The sequence below is a fragment of the Canis lupus genome, chromosome 27 (assembly GCF_011100685.1).
Source record: "Canis lupus familiaris isolate Mischka breed German Shepherd chromosome 27, alternate assembly UU_Cfam_GSD_1.0, whole genome shotgun sequence".
NCBI classification, from domain to species: Eukaryota; Metazoa; Chordata; class Mammalia; order Carnivora; family Canidae; genus Canis; species Canis lupus.
The window spans coordinates 45325643-45352161 of record NC_049248.1 but is presented as its reverse complement, the minus strand read 5'-3'; the positions used below and the strand labels follow the sequence as shown (position 1 = coordinate 45352161).

Sequence of the window (26519 nt, the reverse complement as noted above, 5' to 3'; positions counted from 1 at the left end):
GCGCCGCCTCCGCCAGCGGCCGCCGCGCCTTTGTCTGGGGCCTCCCGGAGCGGCGGGCGCGGCGCGGGCTGCGGCTGCGGGTGCGGCTGCGGGTGCGGGGCTGGGGCGACGCTTCCCCGCGGGCAGCCCCGTCTGCACCGAGGCCGGCGCGGGAGGGCGGATGCGCGGCTGCGGGACCCGGCGCCTGCGGCCCTCCGCGCGCTCAGCCAGCCGGAGCCTGCGGCGCCTCCATGCGCCCGCGGCGCGGACCGGCTCGGGGGCTCGGGGCTCGGGGCTCGGGGCTCGGGGCTCGGGGTGCGGTTCCCGAGCCGGCCCGGGGCCGGAAAGCCGCTGCTGCCTTCCTGGTAATGGCGGGGAGGATGGGCAGGGGCTCCGGCCTGTCGGGAACCAGGATCCCGGGGGGTTGCTTTGTTCGGAGACGGGGCCGCGGTCCCTGCTCCGCCCCGGGTCTGAGCCATCGATCGCGCGCCGGGCTTCCGGCTGCATTAGCATCCCCGGGACCCAGCGGCCCGCACCCCTCCCCGCCGCCCGCCCGCTCCACAGCGGCCCTAAATACCCTGCTGTGTCTGTGCGGCCCGGAGTGGAGTGGCACTGGGTGGAGAACCGGGCCGGATACGCAGCTCATCTGGGGGGTATAAGCTGGCAGATACAAAACAGCGGAATCCTTGTCTGCCCGAATTATCCAGATAATCCTCTCCATTCCATGCTCCTCTAGACTCCATTAGAGACACGGGATTCTTTGTTTTAAAGTCCGTGGAGTAAATTGCAGTTTGAGGGCTTGAACCAAATAGTTGCAAAATAGATAGGATGCCTGCCCAGATGCAGAGTTCAGCCTTGGCCTGAGTACTTGAGTTGAGGCTCCAATCACGACATTCTCTTTGGCCCAGAGACCCAAAGATATGTTTTCAACCATTAGCAGGAGGTTATAGTGTCTTTCCTTCTCTGACAGTCTGCCCAGTTATTGAGTTTTGGGACCTATGTGGACACCACCCAACAAGGTACTGCCTCTCTCTCAGATTCTGCAGTGTCTCTGGGAATAAATCAAGGGAATAAACTAAAGACCAGTTACTCCTGACCTCCTTAAATTTCCTCCTTTTTTTTTTTTTTAAGCCAGAAATGCCTTCACTGTTAATTCTTCCTGTACAGATCTGTCTTAAGAAGAGGGTAGTCTCTGGCCTGGATTCACTGGGATTCAACTCCTCCCCCCCCCCACCTTAATTCAGACCTGGGCATGGCCACCCAGTCCTCCTGAGTGCCAGAAGCTATCCTGTCCCCAACTTTGCCTGTTTTCTGGGGGGGGGGGGGAGAGGGGCTTTGTATGAGTGACCCCCAGAGCTTGGGATCTCTGTCCTGCCCAAACCCCTCAGCTACACAAGACAAGCTGTGTGTTAGAAGCAAATGGAGAACGGGATTCAATCTAAATTTGTTAGTTTTTCTACTTGCAGGAGTAAGGAAAGGAAGGGAGAGGGAGAAGGATTTCAAGGCAGGAGGTGTGGCTTGGACGCTGGGCTCAGTGGGGGCCCCTGCTATTCCAAAGCAGGCCCAGGAGGGTGGAGGGGGAATCTGGAGGAGACTCCCTGATTGGAGCCAGGCTGTGAGAAAGGAAAACTCAGGGACCAGAGGCACAAGGGTGGAGGCAGAGGGAGGATGTCCCATCCAGAAGGAAGGGGTGAAGGGAAGGTGCAGAGGTCTCATAGGCTCTGCTGGAACCCAGACTCTGGCTTCCACCCAGGCCTCTCTCTGGCAAGGCCCAAAGGGAGCTGCTGGCTGAGAGGTGAAGCCTATTTCACCAGCTCCAAGGGGTCTTCAGTCCCCTACCCGGTTATTTTGCATGCACAAAATGTGCTCTCAGAGTGAAGCCATGGGGTTAGACCATGGCGCTGAAGTGTGCTTCCACGAGCCCCTGCCCCATGTCCCAGGGCACTCTTGCCATTGCTGCTCCAACCTGCTGCAGCCTCTACCCTGGTTTCACTTCTCAGAGATCCTGCAGCTCAGGCTTCCTCTTTCTGGCCCTGAAGGTAGACACCCTCTGGGCTGTCTACAGTATTTTTATGGCCCCATGACTCCTCAGCAATCCCTCTCCTCCCCCCCAATCTATCCCCCAATTTTCTCTCTGCTAGTAATTGCTTGGGACTAGAGATGGCAGCTCATCAACAGATCTTGGTTGCTCGTATATTTTTGTTGCCCCTGCACCGTTCTTCCTTTATCATTATACATTTATTATTTTTATTATTCACCTGAGCTGGAGACAGTAAAGTGGGGGAACAGCTAGGAATGGGGATCCCATTCTTTCTGAGCAGAGGAGACCACGCGTGGGGACCCAGTTTAAAATTCTTTCTCAAAAAAAATCACATCGTCATCCAGTCATGTTTTAATTATTATTATTAATATTAATATGATGAAGCAACTCTGTACAAGGACTATATAAAGGGAAAACGTGCTAAAGACAGACATTTGAATAGGAGGGCACACTACAGAGAGCTGGGAAGGGCATCTACCCACAGAGTCTACACTAGGTACGAGCAACGGACACAGAGAACTGGACACGGATTGACAGAGAAGCTCACGGAAGTCAGTTTAAAGCGACAGGAAGAAGAATATTGCATATCTTTGTACCCCCACCCCTTTTTATAGTGTTCTGGTCTCTTCCTCCACTAAGCTGTGGGAGTCAGGCTGGAGTGGTGAAGCTCGAATCCAGCACCCCAGAGCCCACAAGGTCACAGGAGGGGCTGCATAAAGGGGTACATGGGCGACCAGGCAAAGGGGAGATGCCTCATACCCAGGGCCAGCCCACAGGGGATTGTGCAGACAGCTGGAATGGTGCTGATGTCTGAGAACTTGTACACAGGTGAAACATTTATGTCAGTGGGGAAGGTGTCAGGTGCCCAGTGGGGGATGAGGGCAAGTGATTGTATGGCCATTCTGCAGGGCTGTATTTGGGGCTGTACAAGAGGGTGCCTGCTTCCAAGTACAGTCAGGGGAGTGGCATAGGCCCCGGGGGAGTGGAGCTGGGCTCAGCTGTGCTGTGTCTGCCCATGCCTCTGCACAACCCTGTACAGGGACCTGAAGCTGCGTGCTGGTGGGAGGGTGGGAGGCTCTGGGGGCTGCCATTCCAGGGTGTGTTAGGGAGACTCTTCCCCGGCAGGGAGAACTCCAAGCTAGCAGGCCAGTTCACACCGTCCATGCTGGGCTTAGCTCGAATCAGTCTCCTGCTTCTCACCTTCTTCCTCCTGGCAAGGGTGGGTCAGCAGATGGGAGGTAGAGGGACTCTCACCCAGAGGGATAAACAGGGGGTGCAGGAGGGCGCCGCACGTCTTCACTGCCCTCTCTCCTAAGCCAGCCTAGATCTACTGGGCTGGGGCTGGGGCTGGGGTCTGAAGGGCGCTATGGGTAAAGGCCCTGGGCTGAAGAAGCCACTCTGGCTTCCAGCCGGTTCTGGGGATGTGCCCCTCCTTTGGCTCTGGTCCTGGTACTCTGTGGCTCGCCGGCCTGGAGGCAGTGGATCCTGAGACAAAGGGCGACGTTGGGGGGCGGCTAGAGTGGGGGGGTGAAAGAGAGAAAGGAGTTGGGCGGGGGGGGGGGCATCAGCGCCCCCCTCCTTCATTGTCACCAGCCTGGGAAAGCCGGGCTGAGCAGGGGCCTCCGTAGCCGGTAGCCCCTTTAGGGGCAGATTCTCCTCCTGCCTCGTAAATTATGCCGGGCCAGCCTCGGCCGTGACCGTGAACGCCAGCGGGAAGGGGGGATCGGCCGAGCCGCGCGGCTGCCAACAACTCTCCCGGCCAATCAACGGTGCGCCTCGCAGCCCCTTTCCCGGCCTCCCGGGCCTCCTGGAGGGCCGGGTGGGGGTCCCTGGGGGGCCGCTACACCGGACACCGGATCGGCCCAGCTCCCAGTCTCACGCTCCCGGCTTCGGGCCGCAGCCGCCAGGGCGGCAGGAAGAGTGGAGGGAGGCACACCTGTGAGCGCGGCGCAGGGCCCAGGGGAGAGGGGCCCAGACTCTTCCTGCAGCCTGCCCCAGAGGGGCCGGGAGGCTGACGCTCGCCCCGTCCGCAGCCAGGTCACCAGCCGCCTGTCTGCGCCTGTGGGGTGTCCAGGCCTAGGGGACCAGACCCCTGTGGACTCGAGCATCGCCGATCACTCTGTTCTCCCGAACCGGACTTCCTCTAGGTTCCCGCACTTCCTCCTGCCCTCCCGGAGCTGCCCTAACCCCTTCCGGTCTCCCCACCGATCCTCCACTCTCGCTCCCTCCTCTCCTAACCCCAACTGTTGGGAGTTTGGGGAGCCTTGGTTCCACTGTCCCCACCTCTGCCCACTGCTGGCTGACTCAAGACCCTGGAAGGAGAGTTGTGGGAGGGAGGAGGGTGCGTGGATTGCCTTTCCTCCAGGTCCTCAGCCAGAGGCCCGATGCCCCAGTCCCACTGCAGAGCAGCCTCTCCCCAGCACCTCAGCCTTCGCTGACCCTATCCCCTGTCTGCAGCTGCGGGCTTCCTCTTTCCCTGGCTGGGCTGGGACCTGGCAGGGCCTGCTGGGGGGTGTGTGGGAGGGAACCACAAACAAAACAGACAAGAGGATGTCCAGGGAGCGCCTGCCAGAGATGCCTGGCGTTCTAAGCGGGGACTGTGTCCCAGGCAGCGCCCCCCTTGCTCTCTGCCAGAGACAGGCTCAGTCCGGGGCGGGTGCCCGTGTCTTGCCCTCTAAAAGAAGGAGAGAGCTTGCTCCCTCAACAGAAGTCTTTTCTTTTTCATTCTCCGGTTCTGAAACCAGATCTTGACCTGCTGGTCACTAAGATTCAAGCGGTCTGAGAGTTCCCTCCGGCGCTGCCGTGTGATGAACTCGTTCACCAGAAACTCCCCCTCCAGCTCCGCCAGCTGCAACTTCGAATAGGGCTTGCGCTTCTTCCGGGAGCGGCTGTGGATCGGGTACCAGGGCGCGCCTGGGTGGAGACGAACCGGCAGGGTTGGCCAGAGGACCAAGAGGTGACAAGCCCAGTGCCCTCGGTCCTTCCCCGGCCCTTCTCTTGGCCTACAGCCCAATCCCAGGCCCTCGCTCTCCTAGCTCATCCTCCTCCTCCTACACACCCTCATCCCCGTCCACTCCTGCCCCCCTCATCACTCCATTCCTCCCCTTTCACCCCTCCCTCCTTGCCTCCTCAACCCTGTATTCCTGAGCCTTCAGAGTCCCGATCCCCTCCCTTCTCCCCAAACCTCTCCTCCCGGATATCCTGGCCCCTTCCTTTCACATCCTCCGGGATAGGCTCCCTGATGAGCTGGGACAGACAGGAGGGAGGCGGGCAGAGTAAACCCGCCTTGCTGGCATTTCTTAAAAGCAAACAAACAAACAAACAAAAAAAAAGTAGGCAACGGAGCCTGTGCAAAGGCCGGAGAGAGCAGGGTCCTCCCCCCAACACACCCCCAGGCCTGGAGAAGCCTGGGTCAGAATCCCCTTCTCCGGAGCTCCCTGCCCCTTGCAGCCTGCAGCAGCTCCTGCGGGAGGGGGGTTGGATAGGGAGCTCTCCGCAGCTCTTTTATGGGGGCATTTACACGTTTACAGGCGCCCCCCCCCCTGCGCCTTCCTAAAGGACGCGCCCCTCGCCGCGCTGTCACCCAGCTCGGTCCTGCACTGCGCGCCCCGCGAGCCGTCGGGTCTGCGGCGCCTGGAGAGCGGGCCCGGGTCCTTACCGCTGGCCGAGAGCCCGCCGCCGGGGTGTAAGGGCGACGCCAAGCCGCCCGGGTCGCCCGCGCCGGCGCCCTTGGGGCCCTCGTTGAGCAGGGACGAGCTGGAGTCGGATTCCAGGGACTGGCACGAGGGCGGGTCGTGCGCGGCTCCCGCGTCGCCGCCGCCGGCCGCGTAGTCGTACTTGAACCCGAGCGCGGGCGGCCCCGACGGCTCCAGCGGCAGCAGCGCGGCCCCCGGGCCGACCCCCGGGCCCGTCTCGCGGCCGCGCTCCTCGCGCTTCAGGCCCCCGCCGCCCTCGGCGCACGGCTCGCGGTAGTAGCCCTTGCTGTCCTCCACTCGCGCCAGCTCGCACGTGCGGCCGAAGGGCGGGTTGAGCGACACGGGGCTGCCGAGGTAGGGCTGCGCGTAGCCATTGCAGGGCTCCGCCGACGGCCAGGGCAGCGAGCACACGTTGTCGCGGCGCGGGTAGGACAGCGACGGCAGCCCCGGCAGCTGCGCCCCGGACGCGCGGAAGTTGGGGAAGTAGAACGTGTCCCCCGTGTGGATGTTCACCAGCGGCCCCACAAACCCGGGATTCAGGAGATTATGCTCGCCCATTTCCGCGGGGCCCGACCGGCAGCTTCTACTTTATTGCTATCTGACATTAAACATAGTTAAACCTGCACCGGCCACCCATTGGCCATCCAGCTCACGTGGGCGCCGCCGCCGGGGGGATGGGTGGGGACAGCGAGGCCCCCCCACCCCGCACCGGCTCCAGCTCCCCCCTTCCCCACTGGGGTGGGGGTGGGGGGACCAAACACCAAACAGACCCTGGATTCTGTTTTTTTTTTTTTTTTTTTTTTAAATATCATATAAAACCCAATGCAGAATGCAGAGACTAAGCCAACCGCCCGACGCCCGACCCGGGCAAGAGGGAGAAAAGCCACACCAAAAACACCCGCACATAGGCACTCCTGCACCATGCACCCCCCTCCCCAGATGTATTATCTTCTCGCCAACAGCTGGCCAAGCACAGCCTGTCCCTCTTTAATTAGCTCCTTTATTAACTAAAACCGTTGGAATTTACAATATCTCCCCAATAAATTACTATTAGATATTGTGTCATATAAAGTTTACTGGCTGTTTAAGGAGACGGATGAGCCCTTTGGCTCAGGGTTTATTTACAGTAGAGGCGAAGTAGGGGTAAGGACAGGTTTCCCTGACACTGTCTTTCCCAGCCCTGCCCGCTGCTGTGCTCCTCTTCCTCAGCTCTTCCTCCTCAGGAATTTTGGTAGACACTCTGGGGGTCCTTCCTGGAGGAGAGGACCACGGGAGAATTGCTAATGCTGGCTATTCCTCCCCCTACCTCCGGATCTGGGAGCCATCCCAGCCTCACGCTTCCACTCACGGTTAGAGGAGGGTTGCAGAAAGGAGGCAGAAGAAGCCTAGAAAAGGAGGCACCCGGCTCTATGTGGACCTGACTACCTGCTCTTGAAAATCTGAGGGCCTGAGCTACTCCTCCCCGTGACTTCCGTGGGTCGGATGGGCTTCCGGGGAGCCTTCCAGAGTCTTTGCAGCAAGAGGCTCTGGGACCCCAGCAGAGCTTGGCTGGCCCGAGCGACTCCTGACTCCCACTGCAAAAGAGACCCCCCCCCCCACGCCCCAGAACCAGCCCAGCCTGCCGCTGGGACCACCAGAGAGCCATGCCAATGCCAGTAGGTGTGCTGGGAATGAGGGGGACGACTCCGGAGAATTATCTTGTTGGGGTTTAAAATTATATTTATGGTGCTAACCTCAGCAACTCCTTCCAGAGAAGGCTGAGAACCCAGCGCTGGCCATTGATGAGGTTACTGGACATCTGAAGACCACAATCGGATCTCAACCAAGTCCACAGAACACAGATAATCAGATTAAAGTGAAAACCACAACAACGCCTTCAAAAGTGTGTGTATTCTAATGATGTCTGGTAGACAAAGTACTCGGATTTCTATTTGATTGTTTCCGGCTCCTATACAATTCACGGCTTTGAGTAACACAAGGTAAAATAGACAGTTAGCAACAGCTAAGACATTTAGCAAACAGCTAAATGCAGGGAAACACTGGAAGATCTAGAGAGATTTGGAGAAACCGAGAGCCTCGGCGAGAATATGGCAGAAAGAAACCCTTGTAGGTGAAAGTTAAGTATCTGAGAATGAGCCGAAGCTACAAAAGCAGACCGAAGCCGGAGATTCTCATCTCCCTTTCTCTCTCTCTCTCCTCTGCAGGACTCGGCAGAGAGAACCGCAGATTCTTCGAATTCCACAGCTCGCCAGGCGATTTCATATCCCACCCAGAACCGCTCCCTCGGACGGAGAGGAGTCCGCGCCAGCGAGCGTCGCCCTGCCCGCGGAGCCCCAGGCTCGCAGCGCGGCTCCCGGCCCTGCCCGCGTCCCCTTCCCCACGCGGCTGCCCTGCGCGGACTGCCTGGCCACGGCCCTCCCGCCCCCGGAGCCCGCCCCGCCAGCCCGGCCCACTTGCCGAACCGAGGCTGAGCGGTGAGATGCCAGCACCGCGCAGTCACCTGCGGTCAGAACGGCGCGAGCCCCGGGCGGGAGACCGCCTGGATTGTCCTTTTTTGTGCCTAATTGATGATGGGGCTCCGCGGCTGCAGAAGGGAGCGTCCCTGAGCTGCAAATTCCACGTCACAGCATCTCCAACATCCTATTTATGCCCTTTTCGAGATGCATTAATGAGCACCACTAAAATTTTAATTTTAAAAAAATTTATTTGGGGGTTATTTGGGTCATAAAGATAAACAGGGTGTGACTTGAATATTGTTGTTTTCAAACAGAACGCTGCGCGGGCAGCCAGGTCTCAGGCCTCCAGGCCTCGGAGCTCGGCCGCTATTGTTGGTGTGAGGGATGCCGAGCTGAGCTGTGCAGTCACCACCAGTCCTTGCGGGGTAGAGGCTTCTTCCCATCCTCTTCGCCCTCCCAGATGACTCCAGGCTCCCGGAAAGGGGACCCCGGGAGGAAGGTCCCAGCCTCTCCCCTTCTCCCTTTGGCCAGAAGACCTCAGGCCCCAGCGTCGCACGCTGCCCTCCGGCCAGGCCGCCGAGCACACGGAGCGGCAGCCACCGGCGGCAGATGCGGCGCTGGGGACAGAAACACAGGGAGGGCTTCCTTCGTCCAGGCACGCAGTTTCTCCCCGTCCCACCTGGCCCGCCTTGAAGGCCATTTCCCCCGGTTTCCGCTCTGCGGGCAAGGGCACACGCACAAACCCCTCTGCGCTGCGCAGCTGACCCTGACGCCCCTTGGGAGAGCTGCCGAGAACCAGCAGCAACCAGCAGCATCCCGTTGTCCAGCTCCTCCAAGCCCATTGTGAGCCTCGCGGTTTTCAGGATCCTGGTGAGGAACCCAGGCAATCAGAGTGCACCACCGCGGATCTATCCCCTTCTAGGGCACCCCACCTTCCTTAACCCGGGCTCCCACAAATCGGCCCCAGAGCGCTGCGCCTGGCCTGGGTCCCCGGGGCCGGCGGGAGGCTCTGGTGCGAAGCTTCAAATTTACCCCCAGCCACGGGGGGAGCTGCATGCCCCGTACCAATGGGGGCTTCGGGAGGGGACCGCGGGGGACCTGCCACCCAGAGCTCTGGGCAGCCGCGCCTGGCCGACTTTTATCCGCCCGCACTTCGCAGTCCGCGCGCACCCGGTGCTCGGCCAGGCCCAGGCTCCGGACCAGCTGAACGCTGCGGGCGGCCCCTCTCCCGCACATTCATCAGGCCCCGGGGTTAGAAGAGGCGGCCTGCCCCGTGGCCCCGCCAGCTGCAGCTGGCCTGGCCCACCGAGCCCCACTCATTAACTCAGGGGTTAATTAAAACCGAAGGCTGGGATGCGGCCGAGGCTTCCCTTGAGCACCCCAGGCAGCCCTGGTGCTCCCGTGCACCCACCGGCCGGCTCGCCCGCACCTCCGTCCGTGCCTGCATCCCCGCTGCAGCCTCTGCGGGGGCCTCGAGTCCGCGCCACGCCGTGCTGCAGGAGTTAACTAGAACCCCATGCCCGCCCGGGTGGCTGGGGCCAGGCAGCTGCGGGAGGCTCAGGCCACCGCCGCGGCTTCGAGCTGCCTGGAGCTGCGCCCCTGCCGCCCCCAGGTCAGGACTGTTGGGTGCGGTGCCGCCTTCTCCACGCTCAGTCAAGAGGCCTCGGCGGCCCGGTTCAAGGTCACTGCCTAGTTTGCAGAAAGCGGTTCTGCCACGTATGCAAATGTGACAGGGCCCGGGTCCCCGGTGGGCCGGAAGTAGGGACTGAGGGGCGTGGGGAGGGTGGATGACCTCGCGTTCGGCAAGGAAGGTCTGGCCCCCTCCCGACCCTCCCGAACTCTCTATTCCCTTCTTTGGAGGGAGCTCAGACTTGGTACAGCATCTTTGGTGGGTTCAGACAAGTCTGAGGGGTGGAGGTAGGGGTGCCACGTCTCCTTTTTCTTCCCCTCACTATCTCCTCCAGGGTTGGAGCCCACCTGGCTCCCAGCCACCTCTCCGGAGGAGCAGGACTTAGGGAGGAAGATTGGGAGACCCCTTCTCCAGGTGCTGCTTTTCAGGCATCTGCAGACTGGGGCGGGGGGCATTAAAGGCTCCCGGGGGAGAGGGGTCCAGTCAGGCTCTCAGGCTCACCCCAGTGGCCTGGGGTCAGCAGCAGCCTTACCTCCTCCAACCCCTCTGCAGCATCTCGGGGCCCCTCCCTCCAAAGACCCCAGCCTGATCGCCACTCGGGAAATGGGAAGGGGTGTGGGGGGGCGAGGGGGGTCACCGGCAGGCACGTCTGGGAGTCCATCTCTCCACCTCTCACCTGAGCATGCCTTAATGTACCTTAATGGGCCCCCTTCCCCCATTTTCCCTGTCCTTTCGGCGCACTAATAGTTAAAGTTTCGCGGCCCTGACATTTCCCCCCCTCCACCAGCAGAGGATCTCCTCGGCCTAGTGAATTACTGAGTGTCAGGAAAGGTGTGGGGACCCAGTTAAAAAAAAAAAAAAAAAAAAAAAGCCAGCAACCACTCTCATCAGACGCCACACCCACAGCCGCCTGCACCGTATCCGGGAGCCCGCGGCCTGGTCTCCGCGACCTCGAGGCGGGATGGGGTGAGGACTACCCGGTGCCCTCTGCCCCACAGCCGGGGCTCACGGTGACCACGGCCTCCGGCCAGGCCTGGCACTGGGGAGAGGCTGAGATCTATTTGGGGTCTGGGCCAAAGACCCAAATGGGTCTGCCCATCCCATCCAGCGCTTCCCGAATCCAAGGCCCCAGTCCCGGGGCGGGGGACACGGGTGCCTGGGGGGGCGCGTGGGGATGGGAGGATGCGCTGCTAACCTGGGGCCGGGCTGGGCTGGGAGAGCGGGGCTCCACTTACCTTTGGAGACAGAAGAGGTTCCGAAGGGTGCGGGGCGGGGTTTCTCAGCTCTGGAAACCGTCGGGGTGCCCCCTCCCCAGGGCGGCCGGAGGCCGGCGGCTGGCTCCGAGGAGGGCGGGGCGGCGGAGGCGGAGGCAGCGGCCAGCGGTAGGCGCGCGGGAGCCGAGTTGCAGAACATCTCTGGAGAGGCCGCCTTTTATGGGCGTTATTAGCGCCCCTGTCTAGACTGGAGCCGACACCTCCTCTGTGTGTAAACAGAGGCGGCGGGCCCTGGCGGGAAGGGGGCCGGCGCGGCAAGGGGCGAGCGGCCCTCCCCTTCTCTGGCCACCGGAAGATCAAGGCCTTTTCCACCGGCCCCCCTTCCCTGTGCGCCCTGTGATGTCAAGGTCAGAAAGACCTAGTCACGGTCAAGGCTAAAAGAGGAAGAGCCTGGTTGGTTGCAGAAGGCTCTGGCCCCCTCCTCCTCCCAGAAGCCCCTGGCTCCCCAGGGCCCCTCAATCCTCCACCAGCGCAGGTCTGGATGCACATCTGCCTGAACCAGCCCTTGCAGTTTTTTGAGGGGTGGGCTCCCGACACCGTCCAGGTCGGCGCAGGTGGATCCCAGGGTGGGGAGCTCGCTTTCGAATGGGGTGGGGGGACCTGCCGCAGGGTCCCAGCTCCAATCCTCGGAGAGAGGGAGAATGTCCCAGGGACTGCCCCTGCCTCCCACCCGCACCGGCCTGCTGCCCCAGCCGCCTGTGGATCGGCCTCAGGAGCAGATGGTCTGGAGACGGTCGTGGAGGGATCTCCCCGAGAACTGCGGACCTTGCTCCCTCAGGTGGGTTCTCGGCTGTGGGACTACAGGCTGAAAGGCCCACGGTGCTGGCCCCAGGTCTGGGAACTAATATGCGGGTGGGGAGGGGTTTCTCCCCAAGCCCAGGAAAACTGAGCCTTCCCTGGCAGCTTGGTAGAGTGACCTCCAGGTGGAGAGTCCTGTGAGGCTCCAGCCAGCCAGGTCGCTCAGTCCTGGCCTGCGGAGTGGTGGGGGGAGGCAGAGGGAGTCGGGGAGTGACACTGGATTATGAGAAAGATCACAGGAGCCCTGGGCCCGGAGGAGGGAGGCTGTTTCCAGGGGAAGCCTCTGAGCCCTCAACCCTCCGCACCTCTTGTATATCCTCGCACCCTCACCTACAGTGGAGCCTCACTCTCACACCAACGCTAGACTGGCCTTGGAAGGAAAGGCTTCTTACAGATTGGAATGAAGAAAAGAAAACATAGTCTACACCCCGAGATGACAATATTGCTACCTGCTTGCACACACACACACACACACACACACACATGCAGGAAAGGCTGAGGAAATTCTCCACTGGTCGAAAGCTCTGCACACATGCACGCACACACACACAAACTCGCGCGCACGCATTCGATTGTGCACATGCCCACGTACACCTCCACAGGAATGTCTTCAGAGTCCCCCAAAGAGAACACCGACTCCTGGAGGAAGGAAAGGTCAACACACGGGGGAAGAATCCTCCATTTCCCCATCTTTGCCTCCGCGGAATACACGCTCGCACAATACCTGCTCACACAGGAGTTTTCCTTCTCACGCTTGCTTCCTCTTATGGGAGAGGCAGCTCCAAAATTGATCCAGACACGATAATCCTCCAAACCCATCCAGGCATATTTAATCCAGCGTGAGAGACGGTCCTGAACACCTCTGGCACACTGGGGCTCCCAGGCGCGCTCGAGGGATTGCCGTCTTTGCTTGGGTTTTCAGTGTCCCAATGCAACCCCAATGAGCCTGCTTGAGCTTTCTCCTTTTTTCCATCGCCCCCTTCTGGGGCCTTAGGGAGGGTCTCTCTGTGTGGGGAAGCTCACTCAGTAGAGCCTGGTGAGTTTGTGTGCAGAGGTGGAGAGAGCCCTGGGAGAGCTCTAGACTCTCTTTCCCTACGGTCTCCAACTTCCACTGTATCGACAGCTGTCATGGGACTAAGCCAGCGCACCCTCAAGTCAACAGGGATGGGGCCCATATCCAGGGAGCCCCAGGCTTCTTGTCTGCTCAATTCCTCTGTCTGACACACGCATATAATTTTCAATTCTTTCCATCTCAGAAGAGATTCAGGGTTTTGGTTTTGGGAAGAGGTTAAGGTGGCAGGTGGTGAGAGAAGAGAACATGGAATTAAGAATGAACCTTATTCTTGGGAGGCTCACCTACATCCCCCCAAACTCCCACTTCCCAGCATGTGATTCTTTGAGAGTTAACCCAGAGTTGAAATGGAGTAGAACAGGACTGGCAGCCACATCAGTAGCAGAGCCTCTACAGAGGGTGAATTCTTCAGGCTCTTTGTCTCTTCAGACAACATGGTGTGTGTGTGTGTGTGTGTGTGTGTGTGTGTGTGTGTGTGCTTCACCCCCAGAAATGTTTATTTAAGTAAAATTGTAAGAACCTCAGCCATCGGGCAAAGGGAGGTCGGAGAGCTCTGATTTCCAACCCAATGCCTCCAGTCTTTCTGTGTCTCAGGAGAGGAAAAATATTATATATAAATAAAAATTGCTGCAGTAAAGATTTAATCTGAGATAACATTGTTTTAGGCTATATTGCTTTTTAAAAGTCTCTTAACCTGACAACTTAACGATCTCATTAACTCCGCCAGATAGGGAGATAGGCACGGATGGACGCGACAGGGAAAACAAATTAATGGCAGAGTCTACATGGCTCCTGACGGCCTAGAAGACTGTGGTCCCCAGGAATGCTGGAAAATAAAGGTGGGATTGGCTTATGAACTGGGGGGCCAAGGGGTCCTAGCGGCCTGACATCTCTGCATAAATTGGTGAGAAAGAAAAGAGAGCAGCCTAGGAGTGCTGAGCTTGCGGCTACCCCCCCACCTCCCCACCCCCCTATCCCCCCCCCACCACCGCCAGCAGAACAGGCTGTGCGGACCCTTGCCTAGCTCCAGGCCTGCACTGGCTGGAGAGACTGCGGACCCTCAGGGGGCAGCAGGGCCCCAGAAGCCTAAGATTAGCTCCCTGGCGCTGCCGCTGGTGCTGCGATCACCATAGCCTCCAGCTCTAGCTGGTGCTGCCTTCTCAGCTCCTAAATCCAGATCTGAGCCCCAACTGTTAAGTGAAGTCAACAGGCAGTGTACTGTTCTCACTCACCTGTTCCAGGCCTTCCCAGTCGCTGATTGCATCCTTCTATCCCCAACACACACTCGTCTATTTCGAGGGAGTTTTCTCCTTTCGAGATCACATCCACAACCCAAATAACTCACTTTGAAAACTTGAGTGGAACGAAATATGAGTTTGGAATTTACCCAGCTGGAGGTGATGTCTACACGCTTCCCCTTGCCCATTCTGGCTGTGTTGGGGCATCAAAGGTGGCCCCGGTGAGCCAGTGAACAGAAGGGTCTGCAGAAGGAATCTGAGTCATAAAATCAAGGCAAAAAAAAAAAAGATTTTATTTTAAAAACAGGTCTGTGGGGTTGTTTTTTTCTTTTTGCATTCAGTACATTGTCATTCAGACATCACAATACTATATACAGATACACAACATTTTAAAAAAGCCTATTTCTGATGAACATTTCAAAAGAACACTGTTTTGTAATGCACCAGTGGGAAGGGAGAAGGGAGAGGGACCTCCCCCCTCGGCAGCAAGTTGGCCTTCGAGGAGGGAAATGTTAGGCAGCGTCTACATTAGCTGGTTAATTGGGGGCTGGTTATTTTGGCCTCCTGGAAGAAAACTGCTTTCCTCTGGACAATCGGTAGAAGTGAAAGTGTGAGGCTCTCTCAGCGATTGCCTCCGCGGAGGAGCAACTGGGGAGGGGCTCTGCCGGGGACCCACTCTCCATCCCCTTGGAAGAGAAGTTCGTCCTTTCCTTAGAAAAACGTTCTGCTTCTGTGCCTGGCCTGATCCCCGGGAGGGAGAGGGATGGAGGGAAGGAAGGAGAAGGGGGAAGATATTTAGCAGCGTGGTTGGAGTTTCCATCCTCCTTGGATTTCTGCAGGGGACTGAGAGAGCAGAGCCCAGGAGGAGACCGTGGGGCAGAGTCAGCTCCTCCAGAGAAATTCAGTTTCCTGGTTGAGGTGGGGATAGGCAGCTCCTCCACCAATTCCAGCTTTTGTTGAAACAGGAAAGAAAGAAAACCTATGCGCTGTGTGTACTCCAGTCACAATGCCGGATCCCTAACAATTATCATTAATATTAACGTGACTTTTAAAATATGCACAGAGAATCTTAACCGGGAAATCTTGCCTAACTAAGGAGTGCGGGCGGGACAGGGAGCGGGACGAGGAAGGGGAAGGCCGAAGCCACTGAGCTCGGCCAGGTCTGCGCTGGGCCCCACCCTCAGGAGGGTCACCAACTGCCTGGCAAAGGATGAGGCAAGAATGGGGTCATTTGGGGTCCCCCAGCCCTGCTTTGGTTGGAATGATCGGGCGTTTCGCTCCCTGCCTCTCAGCTTTCTGGCGAGGCGGGGGATGAGGGCAAAGGGGAGTGCAGGCTCCCAGCCTTCCTCCCACAGCCCACCCAGCCCCACCCCCGAAGCTCTCTAGAAGCTCTCTAGGCCTCATAGGTCCCATCTGCATGGCGGTGGGGGGCTGAGGATGGGGTGGGGAGTGGGGGGCTGCAGAGCTCGCCCTCCGAGCCTCTCTGCCTCCCATGGCGCAGTTACTCTTTCTTGTTAACATTAAATATTCGTCTGCACCGGCGAAGTGTCCTTCGTTGGGTTCGGTTATGGTACAAAGCGGCGACATAAATAGACGGGGCAGGTGGCCAGCCGGTTGGTCAGGTGGAGTGGAGATGAGGCGCTTTCGATTTGCTGACCACCTTCTTCTCTTTGACCCGTCGGTTCTGGAACCAGATGGTGACCTGGCGCTCGGAGAGGTTCGTGGTGGCAGAGATGCGCCGGCGCTTCTCTTTGGTGATGAACTTGCTGGCAGCGTACTCCTTTTCTAGCTCCTTCAGCTGCACCTTGGTGTAGGGCACGCGTTTCTTGCGCCCGCGCCGGTAGCTGCTCACCTCGGGCTGTAGGGGAACCACATCTGGGGGGAGAAAGGAGGTGGGTGGCAGGAAGTGAGTCCCGTGCCTGGACCCTAGACAGCCGGGCTGTGTGCCCCAGGCTGCACCATTGTGTAGGGTCAAGGTTCTGGCACGGACTTTGCACATCTGTTATTAGCAAGGCCACACTAGAGTGTTGCCTCTTGTGCAAACTTAATTTATTTTATTTATTTATTTTTCTTGTGCAAAATTTAAAAGATGGGGGCACCAAGAATTTGGGAATCCAGATAAGTGATATTTTAATGAAATGTTAAAGAAATCAAAATGAATGCAAAAAAATCCATGATAAACAAAATAACAAATTTTAAAATTCCGTAGTACTGATTTGTCCTTTTGCCTCAGGCTCCAAGATAGTTCTGCACAGCATTTGTTATTAGAATCCTGGAGCCTTAAAAGGGTCCTACAAACTTCATCCTGGTCTAAGGGCCTAGAGGATTGCAAGTATTCAGGAAAATTCCTCCTTCCTGCAGTTAGATCCCTTGGGCATTTATTAGTATAAACTGTGCCCCATTATCAGGAGAAGGTGTCCTGTCCTCATGTTTAAGGGAGGGCATGGCAAGAAGGGAGAGAGCTCCAGGGGGTGCACACCACTGAGTGAGGCCTGATGCCTTTGGTCACTGCCTCTGCCCTAGGAAGCTGAGACCTGTACCAACAGCCAGAGAAGAGAAGTGTCCAGGTGAAGCCAGCCTGCTTGGGAGCTGAGCATTCTACGCATGCAACGTGAGCCACTTAACGGCATCCAAGTTGGGAAGTCTTGGATGCAAGATGTAGAGATTCAGGTCCCTGGAAGTCGAGTCCACACCCCGGGTCTGCCTACCAAAGGAGGTACTAGGAGAGCTCTTCTTGGGTTAAATCCGGCTATTTACATAAGTCTTCCACAATAAGAATAAAGTGCCTCTCCTTGCCCCCACAAGTGTCCACTCACCAAAACAGAGCAAATTCTGCTCCAACCCCCTCTCCTCTCCATTCCTCCAACGCTGCGAGAAACTTTCTCTATGGCATACAGGAACCCTAGCCACCCTAAACACCTTGCTATCCCAACTACTACTCGGTCAATCTCTTCAGACTCTGTGATTTTCACAGGAACTAAGAACCAATATATGTCCCTTATATCCCTCTTCCATTCCACCCTCACCTCTGTTAATAAAGAGGTCATAGCAACACTTCCAAAGGGAAGCGGGGAATTAGGGAGATTATCTGAATAATTCACCCCTCAATTTTTAAAAATGTGATTGTTAGACTTCTTCAGGCAGAAGCTAATGCTGAGGACCAGATATTTGGGGTCCCCCTTCATTCTTACTGCCCTTTGGAAGTAGAGAGGCAGTCCGGAATGCAGACACAAGGCTCTTCCTGAAATGCTTGTTCTCACCCCACCCTCATAAAACACCTTCCCTACACCCGTTCCCATTGGATCTGCTCTCACCCAGGAATACTTGTCTATACAGGCTGGAAAGAGAAGAGGTCACAATCAAATGCAGTAGGAAATAAAGTGCTCAGGAAGATTATGTGTAAGAGAGGGGGTTCCAATGGCCTGGTCTGGCTGTCTTCATGATGACAGTTTCTCAGGAAAATTGTTGGACTTGTCACTTTTCTCTGCCTGTGTAGGAATAGGCCAAGGTTTTTTTGTTGTTTTGTTTTTTTTAATCTGAAAAACAAAACAGCTTTACTTTAACAGAGAAGATCCTTTACATTAAAAAGAATTTTTCTGTACAAGATATTTTTTTAATGACTCTCAGTTCTCAAATTTGTTTTACTCTTACAGATGTAGCTATGATTCAGGAGATTGGTGACTCTGGGACAAGAGTAAAACAAAGAGGGTAAGTAGTGATACCATGAGCTACTTGGGTGTTTTATTATTATTATTATTTAAATCCTCAGAACATTTTTTCAGGCTTATTTTATTAAACCCAATTTACAAGATGAGGAATCTGAAGCTCAAAGTGGGTAAAATTACTTGAGTGACAGGGCTAGATTTTAAACCAAGATTTTCTGACTCAATGTAATGACACAGTAAGTTCTGAAATGGAAATAGGCTATCTGGTACAATCCAGCTCTGAAATACCTCTTTTTCCCTGGAGAGCGAAATGAATTAAAGTGGGTTTTGGTTCCTGGATTAACGAACTAATTGTCCCTGACTTTCTATCTCACTTTCTGGAAATGGTCACAGTTTCCTACCCGATTTTGGATCCTCTAAACTCCAACTCTAAATTTCCAATGAGATTTAATCAACATAATCCTTAAAATTGTGCTTTAAAAAGCAGATACGTGGTCTAAACTAGTTATTTTTCTCTATAGGATGCCAAGGATTGACTTGCCCAAGTTTTTAATGGATCTGACCAAAATGTTGGTTGTTTTGGCCTCCTGGGAATCCACCTCTAGTCTTGCCTTCTCAAAGAAGCCCCCTTTCATTGTCTGCTGTCTTTTCTGGAAAGGAATTGGGATCTACAGATGTAGGAACATCTGGAAGCTCAGACCTCGAGCTGTGTCTCTACTGCCTAAAGTAAATAGGGGATTTGGTTATTAATTTTACAATCAAGCCTTCCCTAATGTCCCTCCAGAGCACACACACAAACCACTTCATAGCTGGGGACCTAATAGACATCTTTGAGAGTTGAATAAAAATCAGATCAATGCTCAGCTGTAGGCTTCTCTTGGGGTCCTCGGTACAAGTTCCCACAGCCCACTTGCTCTTTACCACTCACTCCTACAACAGGGCTCTGCGTGCTGAAGAGGACTTGGTCTAGCTAGAAATCCTAGCTGCTCTTCTCAACCAAAATCCAAAGGCTAGTCAGTAGGGATTCCAACATGGCCCAAAGAACCCACTATTTCATTCTATTGATCTCCCTGTGCCCCCCACCCCCACCCCATGCTCTGATTCTCTCTTGGAATTTCTGATTCTCTCTTGGAATTTTTGTCTCTCTCTGTGGAAAAAAAAAAAGTGCCTACACTCACCAGAGAAAGGAAAAAAAAAAAAGAGCAATGAAACAAGGGTCTGTATAATTGGGGGAAAGAAGAAGCCACAACACATCTCGGCCCTAATTATCTGGATCTTTCTGAACAATTGCCTCCATATCCCACACCAGCCCAGACTGCCATAGTGAGGTTTCTCAGAGCCAGAGGCGCTAAAGAGAGACAGTAGTGTTTATGCCCAGATGCTGCCGAACAAACCACAATTGCATAGACAGAGTTATCTGGAAATCTCACTACTTCTAAAAGATCCCTGTGTGGGTAGAAAGATGTAGGGTGTCTGAAGATAATTTCTTTTTCATCTGCTTTTTGCCTGGACATCTGTACTCACTGAGATATACCAGCCTGATTCGGTTTCCACACAGGGAGCCTGTGAGCATATAGCTGCTGAAACATAGTGGGTTTTATATATCCACTTCCATGCCGTAATTTGCAAGTGTATTAAATCTCAATTGGGCTATATTTTTTTATTTCAAAGTTACTTTTCTCTAGGAGATTATGATCAAAAAGTGTTTATTTTTAGCAGGCTTTTTTTCCCCCCTGGGTATCTCTAAGATGTTCATTTTGCTCAAAGATATTTCTGAGCTGCTTTCCAATCTTTCACCCACCAACTCGCTCCACATACATACACAGAGATGCCAGGGCAGCTCCTTCTCTTTATCTCTCCACACTAAACCCATTGCCCATTGCTCTAGTCCTGTGTCTCTGCCCACAGTGGGCCCGGTGGGCATCTGCTCCCCTGCCCTTCAGTCCCTTAGCATTGCCTACCAGCTAGCTCTCCCTCCTCCAGGAATTCCTGCTGGACTTGTGTCTTCTAAGGAGTTTTCGGTCTGGGTGAGATGGAGAACGAAAGGGCCATCTGTCTCTAATACGTTGCTGTATACTTCCATGTGAATTGTCTGTCTTCTAGAAATGTATTATCATGTGTTTCCTATTAGGTAGTTAATTAACAGAAATTATATAAAAATATTATTGCCAATTCAGAGCAACCAATACCAGATACCTTATACTAAAATGGTATCATCCTGGAATCCTCTGGTGGCCAGAAATGGGGTGCCTAGTGTGGGTCCCACCCTGATATTCGGTTGTGTTATACTAAGTAATCTCATATTTGCAAGAATGCTATTTTCTACACTTTCTAACATCATTCAGGGATTTCTCACCATCTGCCCTTGCCCCAATCCCGGATGCAGAGGAATTTCAGGCCCACCCTTAGCAGGTCTTCAGACCTCTAATCCCCAGTGAAAATGTCCCTGGGCTCACACTTAGAGCTGGGGGGCCCTGTGGACGGTCTGAGGAGACATCTGTGGCTTCCATGCCCCCCACCAGGACGCCTGTAGGCATTAGGATGGAGCTAGTCAGCCCTCTCCCACCGAGCTCTGCTTAAAGCCAGAGCAGACGGAGGCTCTAGCTTTGTAACCACTCAGCACTGTGCTGTATCCAAAGCTCCTGATGTGATTTTGACAAACCTGAGACTGATCTTTCTCCCCTGGGGAGCGGTGAGGATTACAGGGTCCCCTCTGGTTTAGAATCAGCCTCATTTGGAAAAGGAACAGGACATGGGTGAATTCCCACCCCCTATTCCACAGGCAGAGACTTAGGCGTCCCTAGCCTGGGCCTGGATCCCGGCTGTATCCAGAACAGGTCTTCGGTCCCCCACTTCTCATCCTCATTCCCCCTTTTCTGTGGTCGAGGCATAGAAAACTCTCTTTCCCCCCACCCAACATCTGGGGGTGGGGGTGGAGGAGCTGGCAGTGGGAACACCCACAGGATTTGAGCTCAGGATACCAGCGAAGCAAAGAAAATTTTGTAGGGCAGGAGAGGGATGCAAACTCCCTTCTCTCCACGTCCTCTCCGGAGATTTTAGTTCTGCTCCTTTAAGGACCAGGAAACTCAGGGGGGCCAAATCCTTAAAAATAAACCAAGAACAGAAAAACAGTCTACATGTCTTTAGAGCCCCCCCTATTCAAATCACAAAAACAAGACAAAAACAACAACAACAAAAAAACCTGTCTGGTGCATGCACGATCTTGAAAATTCGGGCAGGAGAGTTCTTATCCCCCCCCCCCCCCCCCATTCTTCGATTCTTCGGTGGGTTGTTTTGTCCTGGTGGCCAGAAAGGAGGTGCCAGGGCAGCTCCCTCTCTTGATCTCTGCAGGCCACACTGTGCGTCCGCTCGCTGCCCACTGCTCTAGACCCGCGCGTCCGCCCGCGGTGGGCCCGGCGGGCGTCTGCTCCCGGCCCTTCAGCCCGCCCCATCCCCCGTCCTGGCTGCAGGCGGGCGCGGGGCGCCCAGGGCCGCGCGGGAGGCGGAGGCGGGCGCGCGGGCGCCTGTGATTGCTTCACCCTCGGCCGGCAGCTCCGGGGAACGTGTCGGAGCAGATTTCTTCCCCGCGCATTCCTCGGCGCAGCTCGCCCGGCCGGCTCCCTCGGCCCAGCCGAGCCCCAGACGGCGGGGGTGGCTGCGGCGCGGAGCCCCGGGGCAGGCGGGGCGGGGAGGCGCGGCGCGCGGCGGCGCCCGGGCCCCCGGCTTACCTGGGAAGGGGGACTTCCAGAGGTGCGCGGACTGCGACTGCTCCTTGGAGCAGTACACCTGACTGTCCCAGCCGTTGGAGAGCGCCCAGTGCTGGTAGCCTTCGACGGGGATGAGCGCGTCGTGGCGCGGCTCCGGGTGCCCGCTGATGCCGGGCACCACCGACACGTCCAGGTAGCCGGGCACCGCCTGGTAGGAGCTGGCGAAGCTGGGGTAGAAGGCGAACTCCTTGGCCCTGGAGGACAGGTCGTCCCCGGGCAGGGCGCCCGACGGCTCCGCGTACTTGTCGCCCGGGTGGTAGGCGCAGGGCTTCTGCTGCAGGTTCACGTTGTGCGACAGGCGGCAGCCGTAGTAGCTGCCCCCGAACGGGTAGCCGTAGCCCAGGGTGGCGCTGGACGAGGTGGGGGGCGCCGGCGGCGGGGCGCACTGGCGCGCCGCCTCCGGGGCCGGGATGTCCGTGTAGACGGCGCCCTGCGGGGCGCCCAGGGGGGCGGGCGGGCGGCCCAGCACGGGGTGCGGGAGCAGGTCGCGGCAGTGGCTGGCCGGGCAGCCGCTGCCCAGCCCGTCCATGCTGGGGGCCTTGCCGGGGCTCGCTCCGCTGCAGCCGCCCCCCGCGCCGCCCGCGCCGCCGCCGCCGCCGCCGCCGCCCTCCGCCGCGCTGTCCTCATAGACGTACATAAGGCTCTCCGGCCAGCGCGGATGCAGGAGCAGCGAAGTCGTCATGACATGGTCTGCGCGAGCTTTTTAAAAACTCCACTTGCCAGAGGCAGCGAGCTAGGGAGACACCTCGCTCCCTCTCCCCTCCCTCCTCCTCCTCCTCCTCCCCTCCCCTCCCCCTCCCCCTCCCCTCCCCTCCCCCTCCGCCCGGGGCCTGCACCTCCCTCCCGCCGCTCCCCGTACGCATGCGGACACTCCTCATTAAGAAATCCGCCGCCTCCCGCGCGGCCCCCCCGCCCCGCCCCTCCCGCGCCCACGTGACGCGGCCCCCGCACGTGACTCCGGGGCCGGGCCTCCTGGGGTTCCCACCCCTCGCGGCGGGGCGGGGCCGAAGGGATCAGGCCTCTGCTGATTGGCTCTCAGGAGGGGCCGAGAGGAGGGAGCTGGGAGATTTAAAGGGACAGGGCGCCGCCCCCCTGGCAGGCCCCGGGAGGGAGGGGGAGGGAGGAGGGAGGAGGGGGGAGGCTGAATTTGGCCGACGCAAAGGGGTCTGGAGCGACTAGGACTGTTCCTGGGCGCCTCCCTCTAGGTTTAGGTTTAGATTGTCTATGGGAGAGACTGATCTCTCCCCCCACCCCACCCCCCCCCCAAAAAAAAAAAAAAAGATCTCGCTGTGGCTGGATTGGGGTTGGGGCTAAGGGTAGCGGGGAGACTGGATTTTTATTTTTTCCCCTCTTAATAAAGCAGGCGGAAGCGCGCGGTCAAGGCGCGGGGTTCTCGCCCTGGCATAATCCCCTGGAGCTCACGGATGGAAGGAACCCGCCGCGCAGCGAGAGACCTGGATGCCCAGGATTGCATCTGCATTTCCGACTTTTTAGCCACTTTCCTCAAAGCCCCAGTTGTCCGAGAGGGAGCCTTTCGGCTGGCTCCTGCACCTCCACCGCAGGGCAGACAGGGCTAAGAGGATGTGATAGCCCCAAATCACACACACACACACACACACACACACACACACCACTACACGGAGAGGGTAGAGGGATGCTCTTCAGTGAAAAGTGGAGAAAGAATAAAAGGAGGAAAAGGAGGGCAAAGGGAATAGGCTGATGTTTCAATATGCAATAGAAATCAACCGCCTCGGAGTGAGATTTTCAAAGGAAAGGGCGGGAGATGGGGGGGTGGGATTCGGTCTAGGCAAGCTCACAAGCCCTTGATGCGAGCAAGAGCAAGCGCCCTCACATCGGTGTACAAAAGGAAACGTGGAACGAGAGAGAGTCGGCGGAGCTGCCCCTTTGGAGGGACCTTTCCAGGCGCAACTCTGTAAGACCCCAGAAGGACCGACCTAGCCTCGCGGCCCGCCTCCGCCCTCCGCAGTCCCGAGAGCCGGCCTGAGAGGGCCCCGGGGCAGAACCAGGATCAACACAGTTCTCTAACTTTAGCTCCCACAGCTTTCTTGGGGTCACTCCCTTTTACTGCGGAGTGTCTTCATGCTTTAAAATTGCCCCATATTTCAAAGAAAAAAAAATTAACACCAACTTACCGATTTTTGAAAAAGCCCCCCCCCCCTTCTCCTTACCAATCTCCAGACTTGGGTTTCTTATGTCCAGTTTAGCTCATTAATAGAGTCACCCCTTTCCAGAGCACATCTCCATGGAATTGAGCCAAATTCCCTTTCAGCACAGGGCCTCCCTGAGGAGAAGAGGTAATAAAGAGAGAGAGAGGAAAAAAAGAGGGGAGAGGGGCTGCTGCGTCTCCCTCTGTCCTGCCACCGCCACAGATTTTAAATGCTGGGTGCTCCTGTCCAGACCACGCGCAGGCTAGTCCGGACCCACTGGATCCCTCAACCCTGGGAGCAAACCCGGGTCTGTACGGAGACGTGACCCACTGGCCGCCTCCCTTCTCCCCGTATGGGGAAGGTGGTATTTGACAATGGAGAGCGCCCAGCGTCGGGGAGTTAGGATAAGAAATGAGTAATCTTTATCAGTGCGATGTTCATCTGGAAGGATGGACCTCAGCGCAGAGTCTGAAAAGCAGGCAGGCTTTGGGCTGGGTGGAAAGTGGGAGGAAAATACAACAGGAAGGTTTGAAACATAAAGCCCTCTTAGCTTGAAAGTGTGTTGGGGGCGATGATGGTGGAGGGAGAAGAGATGAACCAGGGGAAGGTGGGGTCTTGCTGGGAGACGGCTTTTGGCTTGGAAACTGGCTACCCTGCCTCAGAGTCCAAGGTCAAGGTAAGACAAGGAGAGCAAACACGGGGCTGGCCAGTCCAGGCTGGGTCCTGTGACCTTGGCCTGGCTGGTGGGGGTGGGTGGCGCGGAGGTCTGAGGTTTTCCAGCCGCAGGTGTAGAGGTGGTGCAGAGGCCCTGGCTTCTCCTACGGCGAAGTCCTGGGTCTGCGTGGAGACCCCGGGAGATGCGTGGACCGGGCTCTGTGGGGCCGCCGGGAGAAACAAAGGGCCTGAACGGCCCACCCCATTCCTAGGGCTCCCTCCCCAGCCCAGGAATGCTCTTGCCTGACGCCTGACGTGTCTTCCGTGGACCCCGGACCCAGCCTTTGGGAGTAGGGGTCAGAACGGTGGGAAGGATCTGGGTGCAGGGCGGCCCAGCAATAAATAAAATTAATAGTATGTTCTTTTCCAGGTTTATGTAAGGACATTAACTATTCCTATTGCAATGAGATATAGATTTAATTAACCCGGCAATTTTACAATTCCATTTATTAGGGGCACGATGCGGCCAAAATTTAGCTACAAGAGGAGAGGGAACCAAAGCCTCCTTCATCAAGAAGACCAGCCAGCGAAGATGTAGCCCCCCACCCCCCACGCACCCACCAAGAGACTTGGGGGTGTGGGAAGCCTGGAGGAGGGGAAGGTTCAGGGCCAAGGGCATTAAAAGCGTCTGGAGACTGTCCGCATACTCTGAACGATTCCCGGCTCTTTCTCTGGGCTTCCCAGGACATTCCGCGCCTGAAACTGGCTCCTGGACGGGGGCGCGGCGGTGTGGGCAGCAAAGCCTGGGTGGTTAATTAACTTTAAGCCTGGGGTCGCTTCTCTCTCCTCCCCCCCCCCCCAAAATGTGGATCTCGCTGAGACACAAATAAAACCAAATTAAACACTCCAGGAGAATATGCACCACTGCAAACATAGTAATTACATCTCCGAGGCGCTCCTGCCCCGGAAAGCCGGGCGCTGAGACCCGGCCGGCGCTCGCCCCCCGCGCCCTGCCGCCCCAAGCCCCAAGCCCCAAGCCCGCCGGGCTGTGGTGCGGCCGCTGGAGCTCCACCGCCGAGCAAGTTCAGAGGAGAGCAGGGCAACGAAGAGGAGGGTGCTCCTCGGCTCTCGCTGAGCTGCTGGTGTGGGAGGAAAGACGCAGCATTTCATTATATCAAAGGAAAATGGAAAATCGCTCCTGGGCCCCATGGGGAAAACCGGGCTCAGCTCCGGTCCCTGCTCAAAAGGGACACGGGCAGCCCTGCCGGCGGGGCCACTCTGTCCTTGGCTTTGCTCGGGACCCAGTTGCAGGCTAAGTTCAGCTACGAAATATTTCTTTTCTGTGTCCAACCTACAAAGGGGATGTTCAGCGTGCTTTTGCACAGAAAGTGTATGCACACACTTGGCGTGTGTGTGTGTGTGTGTGTGTGTGTGTGTGTTCGCTCCTGGCCTGTGGATTTGGGACCCTGTGCGGGCTGCAGCACTGTTCGGGCACATGCCCTTGTGAACACAACCCAGTGCGTTCTTGAAGATACGCAGCCCCGCGCCGAAGTCCTCTATATGCAAATAAAGATCTCTGCTGGTCTGTTTATCCCTCTGTACACACACTTAATTTGCACGCTCATCTTATCTACCTACACATCCCCCAGGAAAGTACTAGGGAAATGAAGAGGCGGGTGTCTGCCTTGCTGAGGGTGAGGGGTGGAACTCCTGGCCCTCTGCGTTAAAGACAAAGTCAGAGGTATAGGTTAGCAGCGTCTGCCGCAGAGGGGTGCAAGCCTGATGAACGTGTTTGAGGGCTGGGTGTGCCTTAAACCCAAGGCTAGGGAGAAGGATGAGAGGAATGAAGTTGGTGTGTTCGCCACTCCCAGGTTCCTCTCTCTGGAAATTAAGCATCAATTCCTCTGTTTTCCCTACAATTTCCTCTGTTTCCTTCAGATTCTCCAGGATTTGGGGAGGGGGGAAGAGCTCGAAGCCCTTAAGCTCCTGCCCCCCCTTTTTTATGGGAGAAATTCCAGTTTAAAAAAAGGGAGGAGGTGGGTTGAGGCGGCCGGAGAACAAAGAGCCTCACCACCATGGGGT

General features: G+C 56.8%; 2 protein-coding genes and 1 long non-coding RNA gene across 5 annotated transcripts; 1 reads left to right on the top strand and 2 right to left on the bottom strand.

The window, feature by feature from the left end:
- Positions 1 to 3634: 3634 nt before the first annotated feature.
- HOXC12 (homeobox C12) lies at positions 3635 to 6273 on the bottom strand. Of its 2 annotated transcripts, none has more exons than XM_038576189.1 (2): positions 5679 to 6273; positions 3635 to 4933 (listed from the first exon to the last, which is right to left on the bottom strand). In XM_038576189.1, the coding sequence occupies exons 1-2, from the start codon at positions 6271 to 6273 to the stop codon at positions 4695 to 4697; spliced, it is 834 nt and encodes a 277-aa protein (XP_038432117.1). In that variant the 3' UTR covers positions 3635 to 4694. The 2 variants fall into 2 exon arrangements, 1 of the variants encoding a protein (XP_038432117.1); XR_005379680.1 differs by lacking the exon at positions 5679 to 6273 and adding an exon at positions 5205 to 5347 and having other exon boundaries at positions 4805 to 4933.
- An 8218-nt stretch (positions 6274 to 14491) lies between these two features.
- HOXC13 (homeobox C13) lies at positions 14492 to 22373 on the bottom strand. 2 transcript variants are annotated; one of them, XR_005380184.1, is made up of 3 exons: positions 18777 to 18882; positions 17498 to 17719; positions 15921 to 16058 (listed from the first exon to the last, which is right to left on the bottom strand). XR_005380184.1 is itself a non-coding variant. In XM_038577825.1 (2 exons), the coding sequence occupies exons 1-2, from the start codon at positions 22295 to 22297 to the stop codon at positions 15802 to 15804; spliced, it is 978 nt and encodes a 325-aa protein (XP_038433753.1). In that variant the 5' UTR covers positions 22298 to 22373; the 3' UTR covers positions 14492 to 15801. The 2 variants fall into 2 exon arrangements, 1 of the variants encoding a protein (XP_038433753.1); XM_038577825.1 differs by lacking the exons at positions 17498 to 17719; positions 18777 to 18882 and adding an exon at positions 21577 to 22373 and having other exon boundaries at positions 14492 to 16058.
- LOC119866356 lies at positions 21533 to 25324 on the top strand. Its single transcript, XR_005380185.1, has 3 exons — positions 21533 to 21748; positions 22976 to 23548; positions 24951 to 25324. It is a non-coding gene; the product is annotated as an uncharacterized LOC119866356 (long non-coding RNA).
- Positions 25325 to 26519: the final 1195 nt, after the last annotated feature.

What these genes read in the sequence shown, in the direction of transcription:
- HOXC13 (XM_038577825.1), bottom strand. Translation starts at nt 22,297, where the DNA reads ATGACGACTTCGCTGCTCCTGCATCCGCGCTGGCCGGAGAGCCTTATG. An exon ending in CTGGAAGTCCCCCTTCCCAG is followed by an intron (nt 16,059 to 21,576) that starts GTAAGCCGGGGG and finishes TTCTCCCCCCAG; the next exon opens with ATGTGGTTCCCCTACAGCCC.
- HOXC12 (XM_038576189.1), bottom strand. Translation starts at nt 6,273, where the DNA reads ATGGGCGAGCATAATCTCCTGAATCCCGGGTTTGTGGGGCCGCTGGTG. An exon ending in CGGCGGGCTCTCGGCCAGCG is followed by an intron (nt 4,934 to 5,678) that starts GTAAGGACCCGG and finishes GTCTCCACCCAG; the next exon opens with GCGCGCCCTGGTACCCGATC.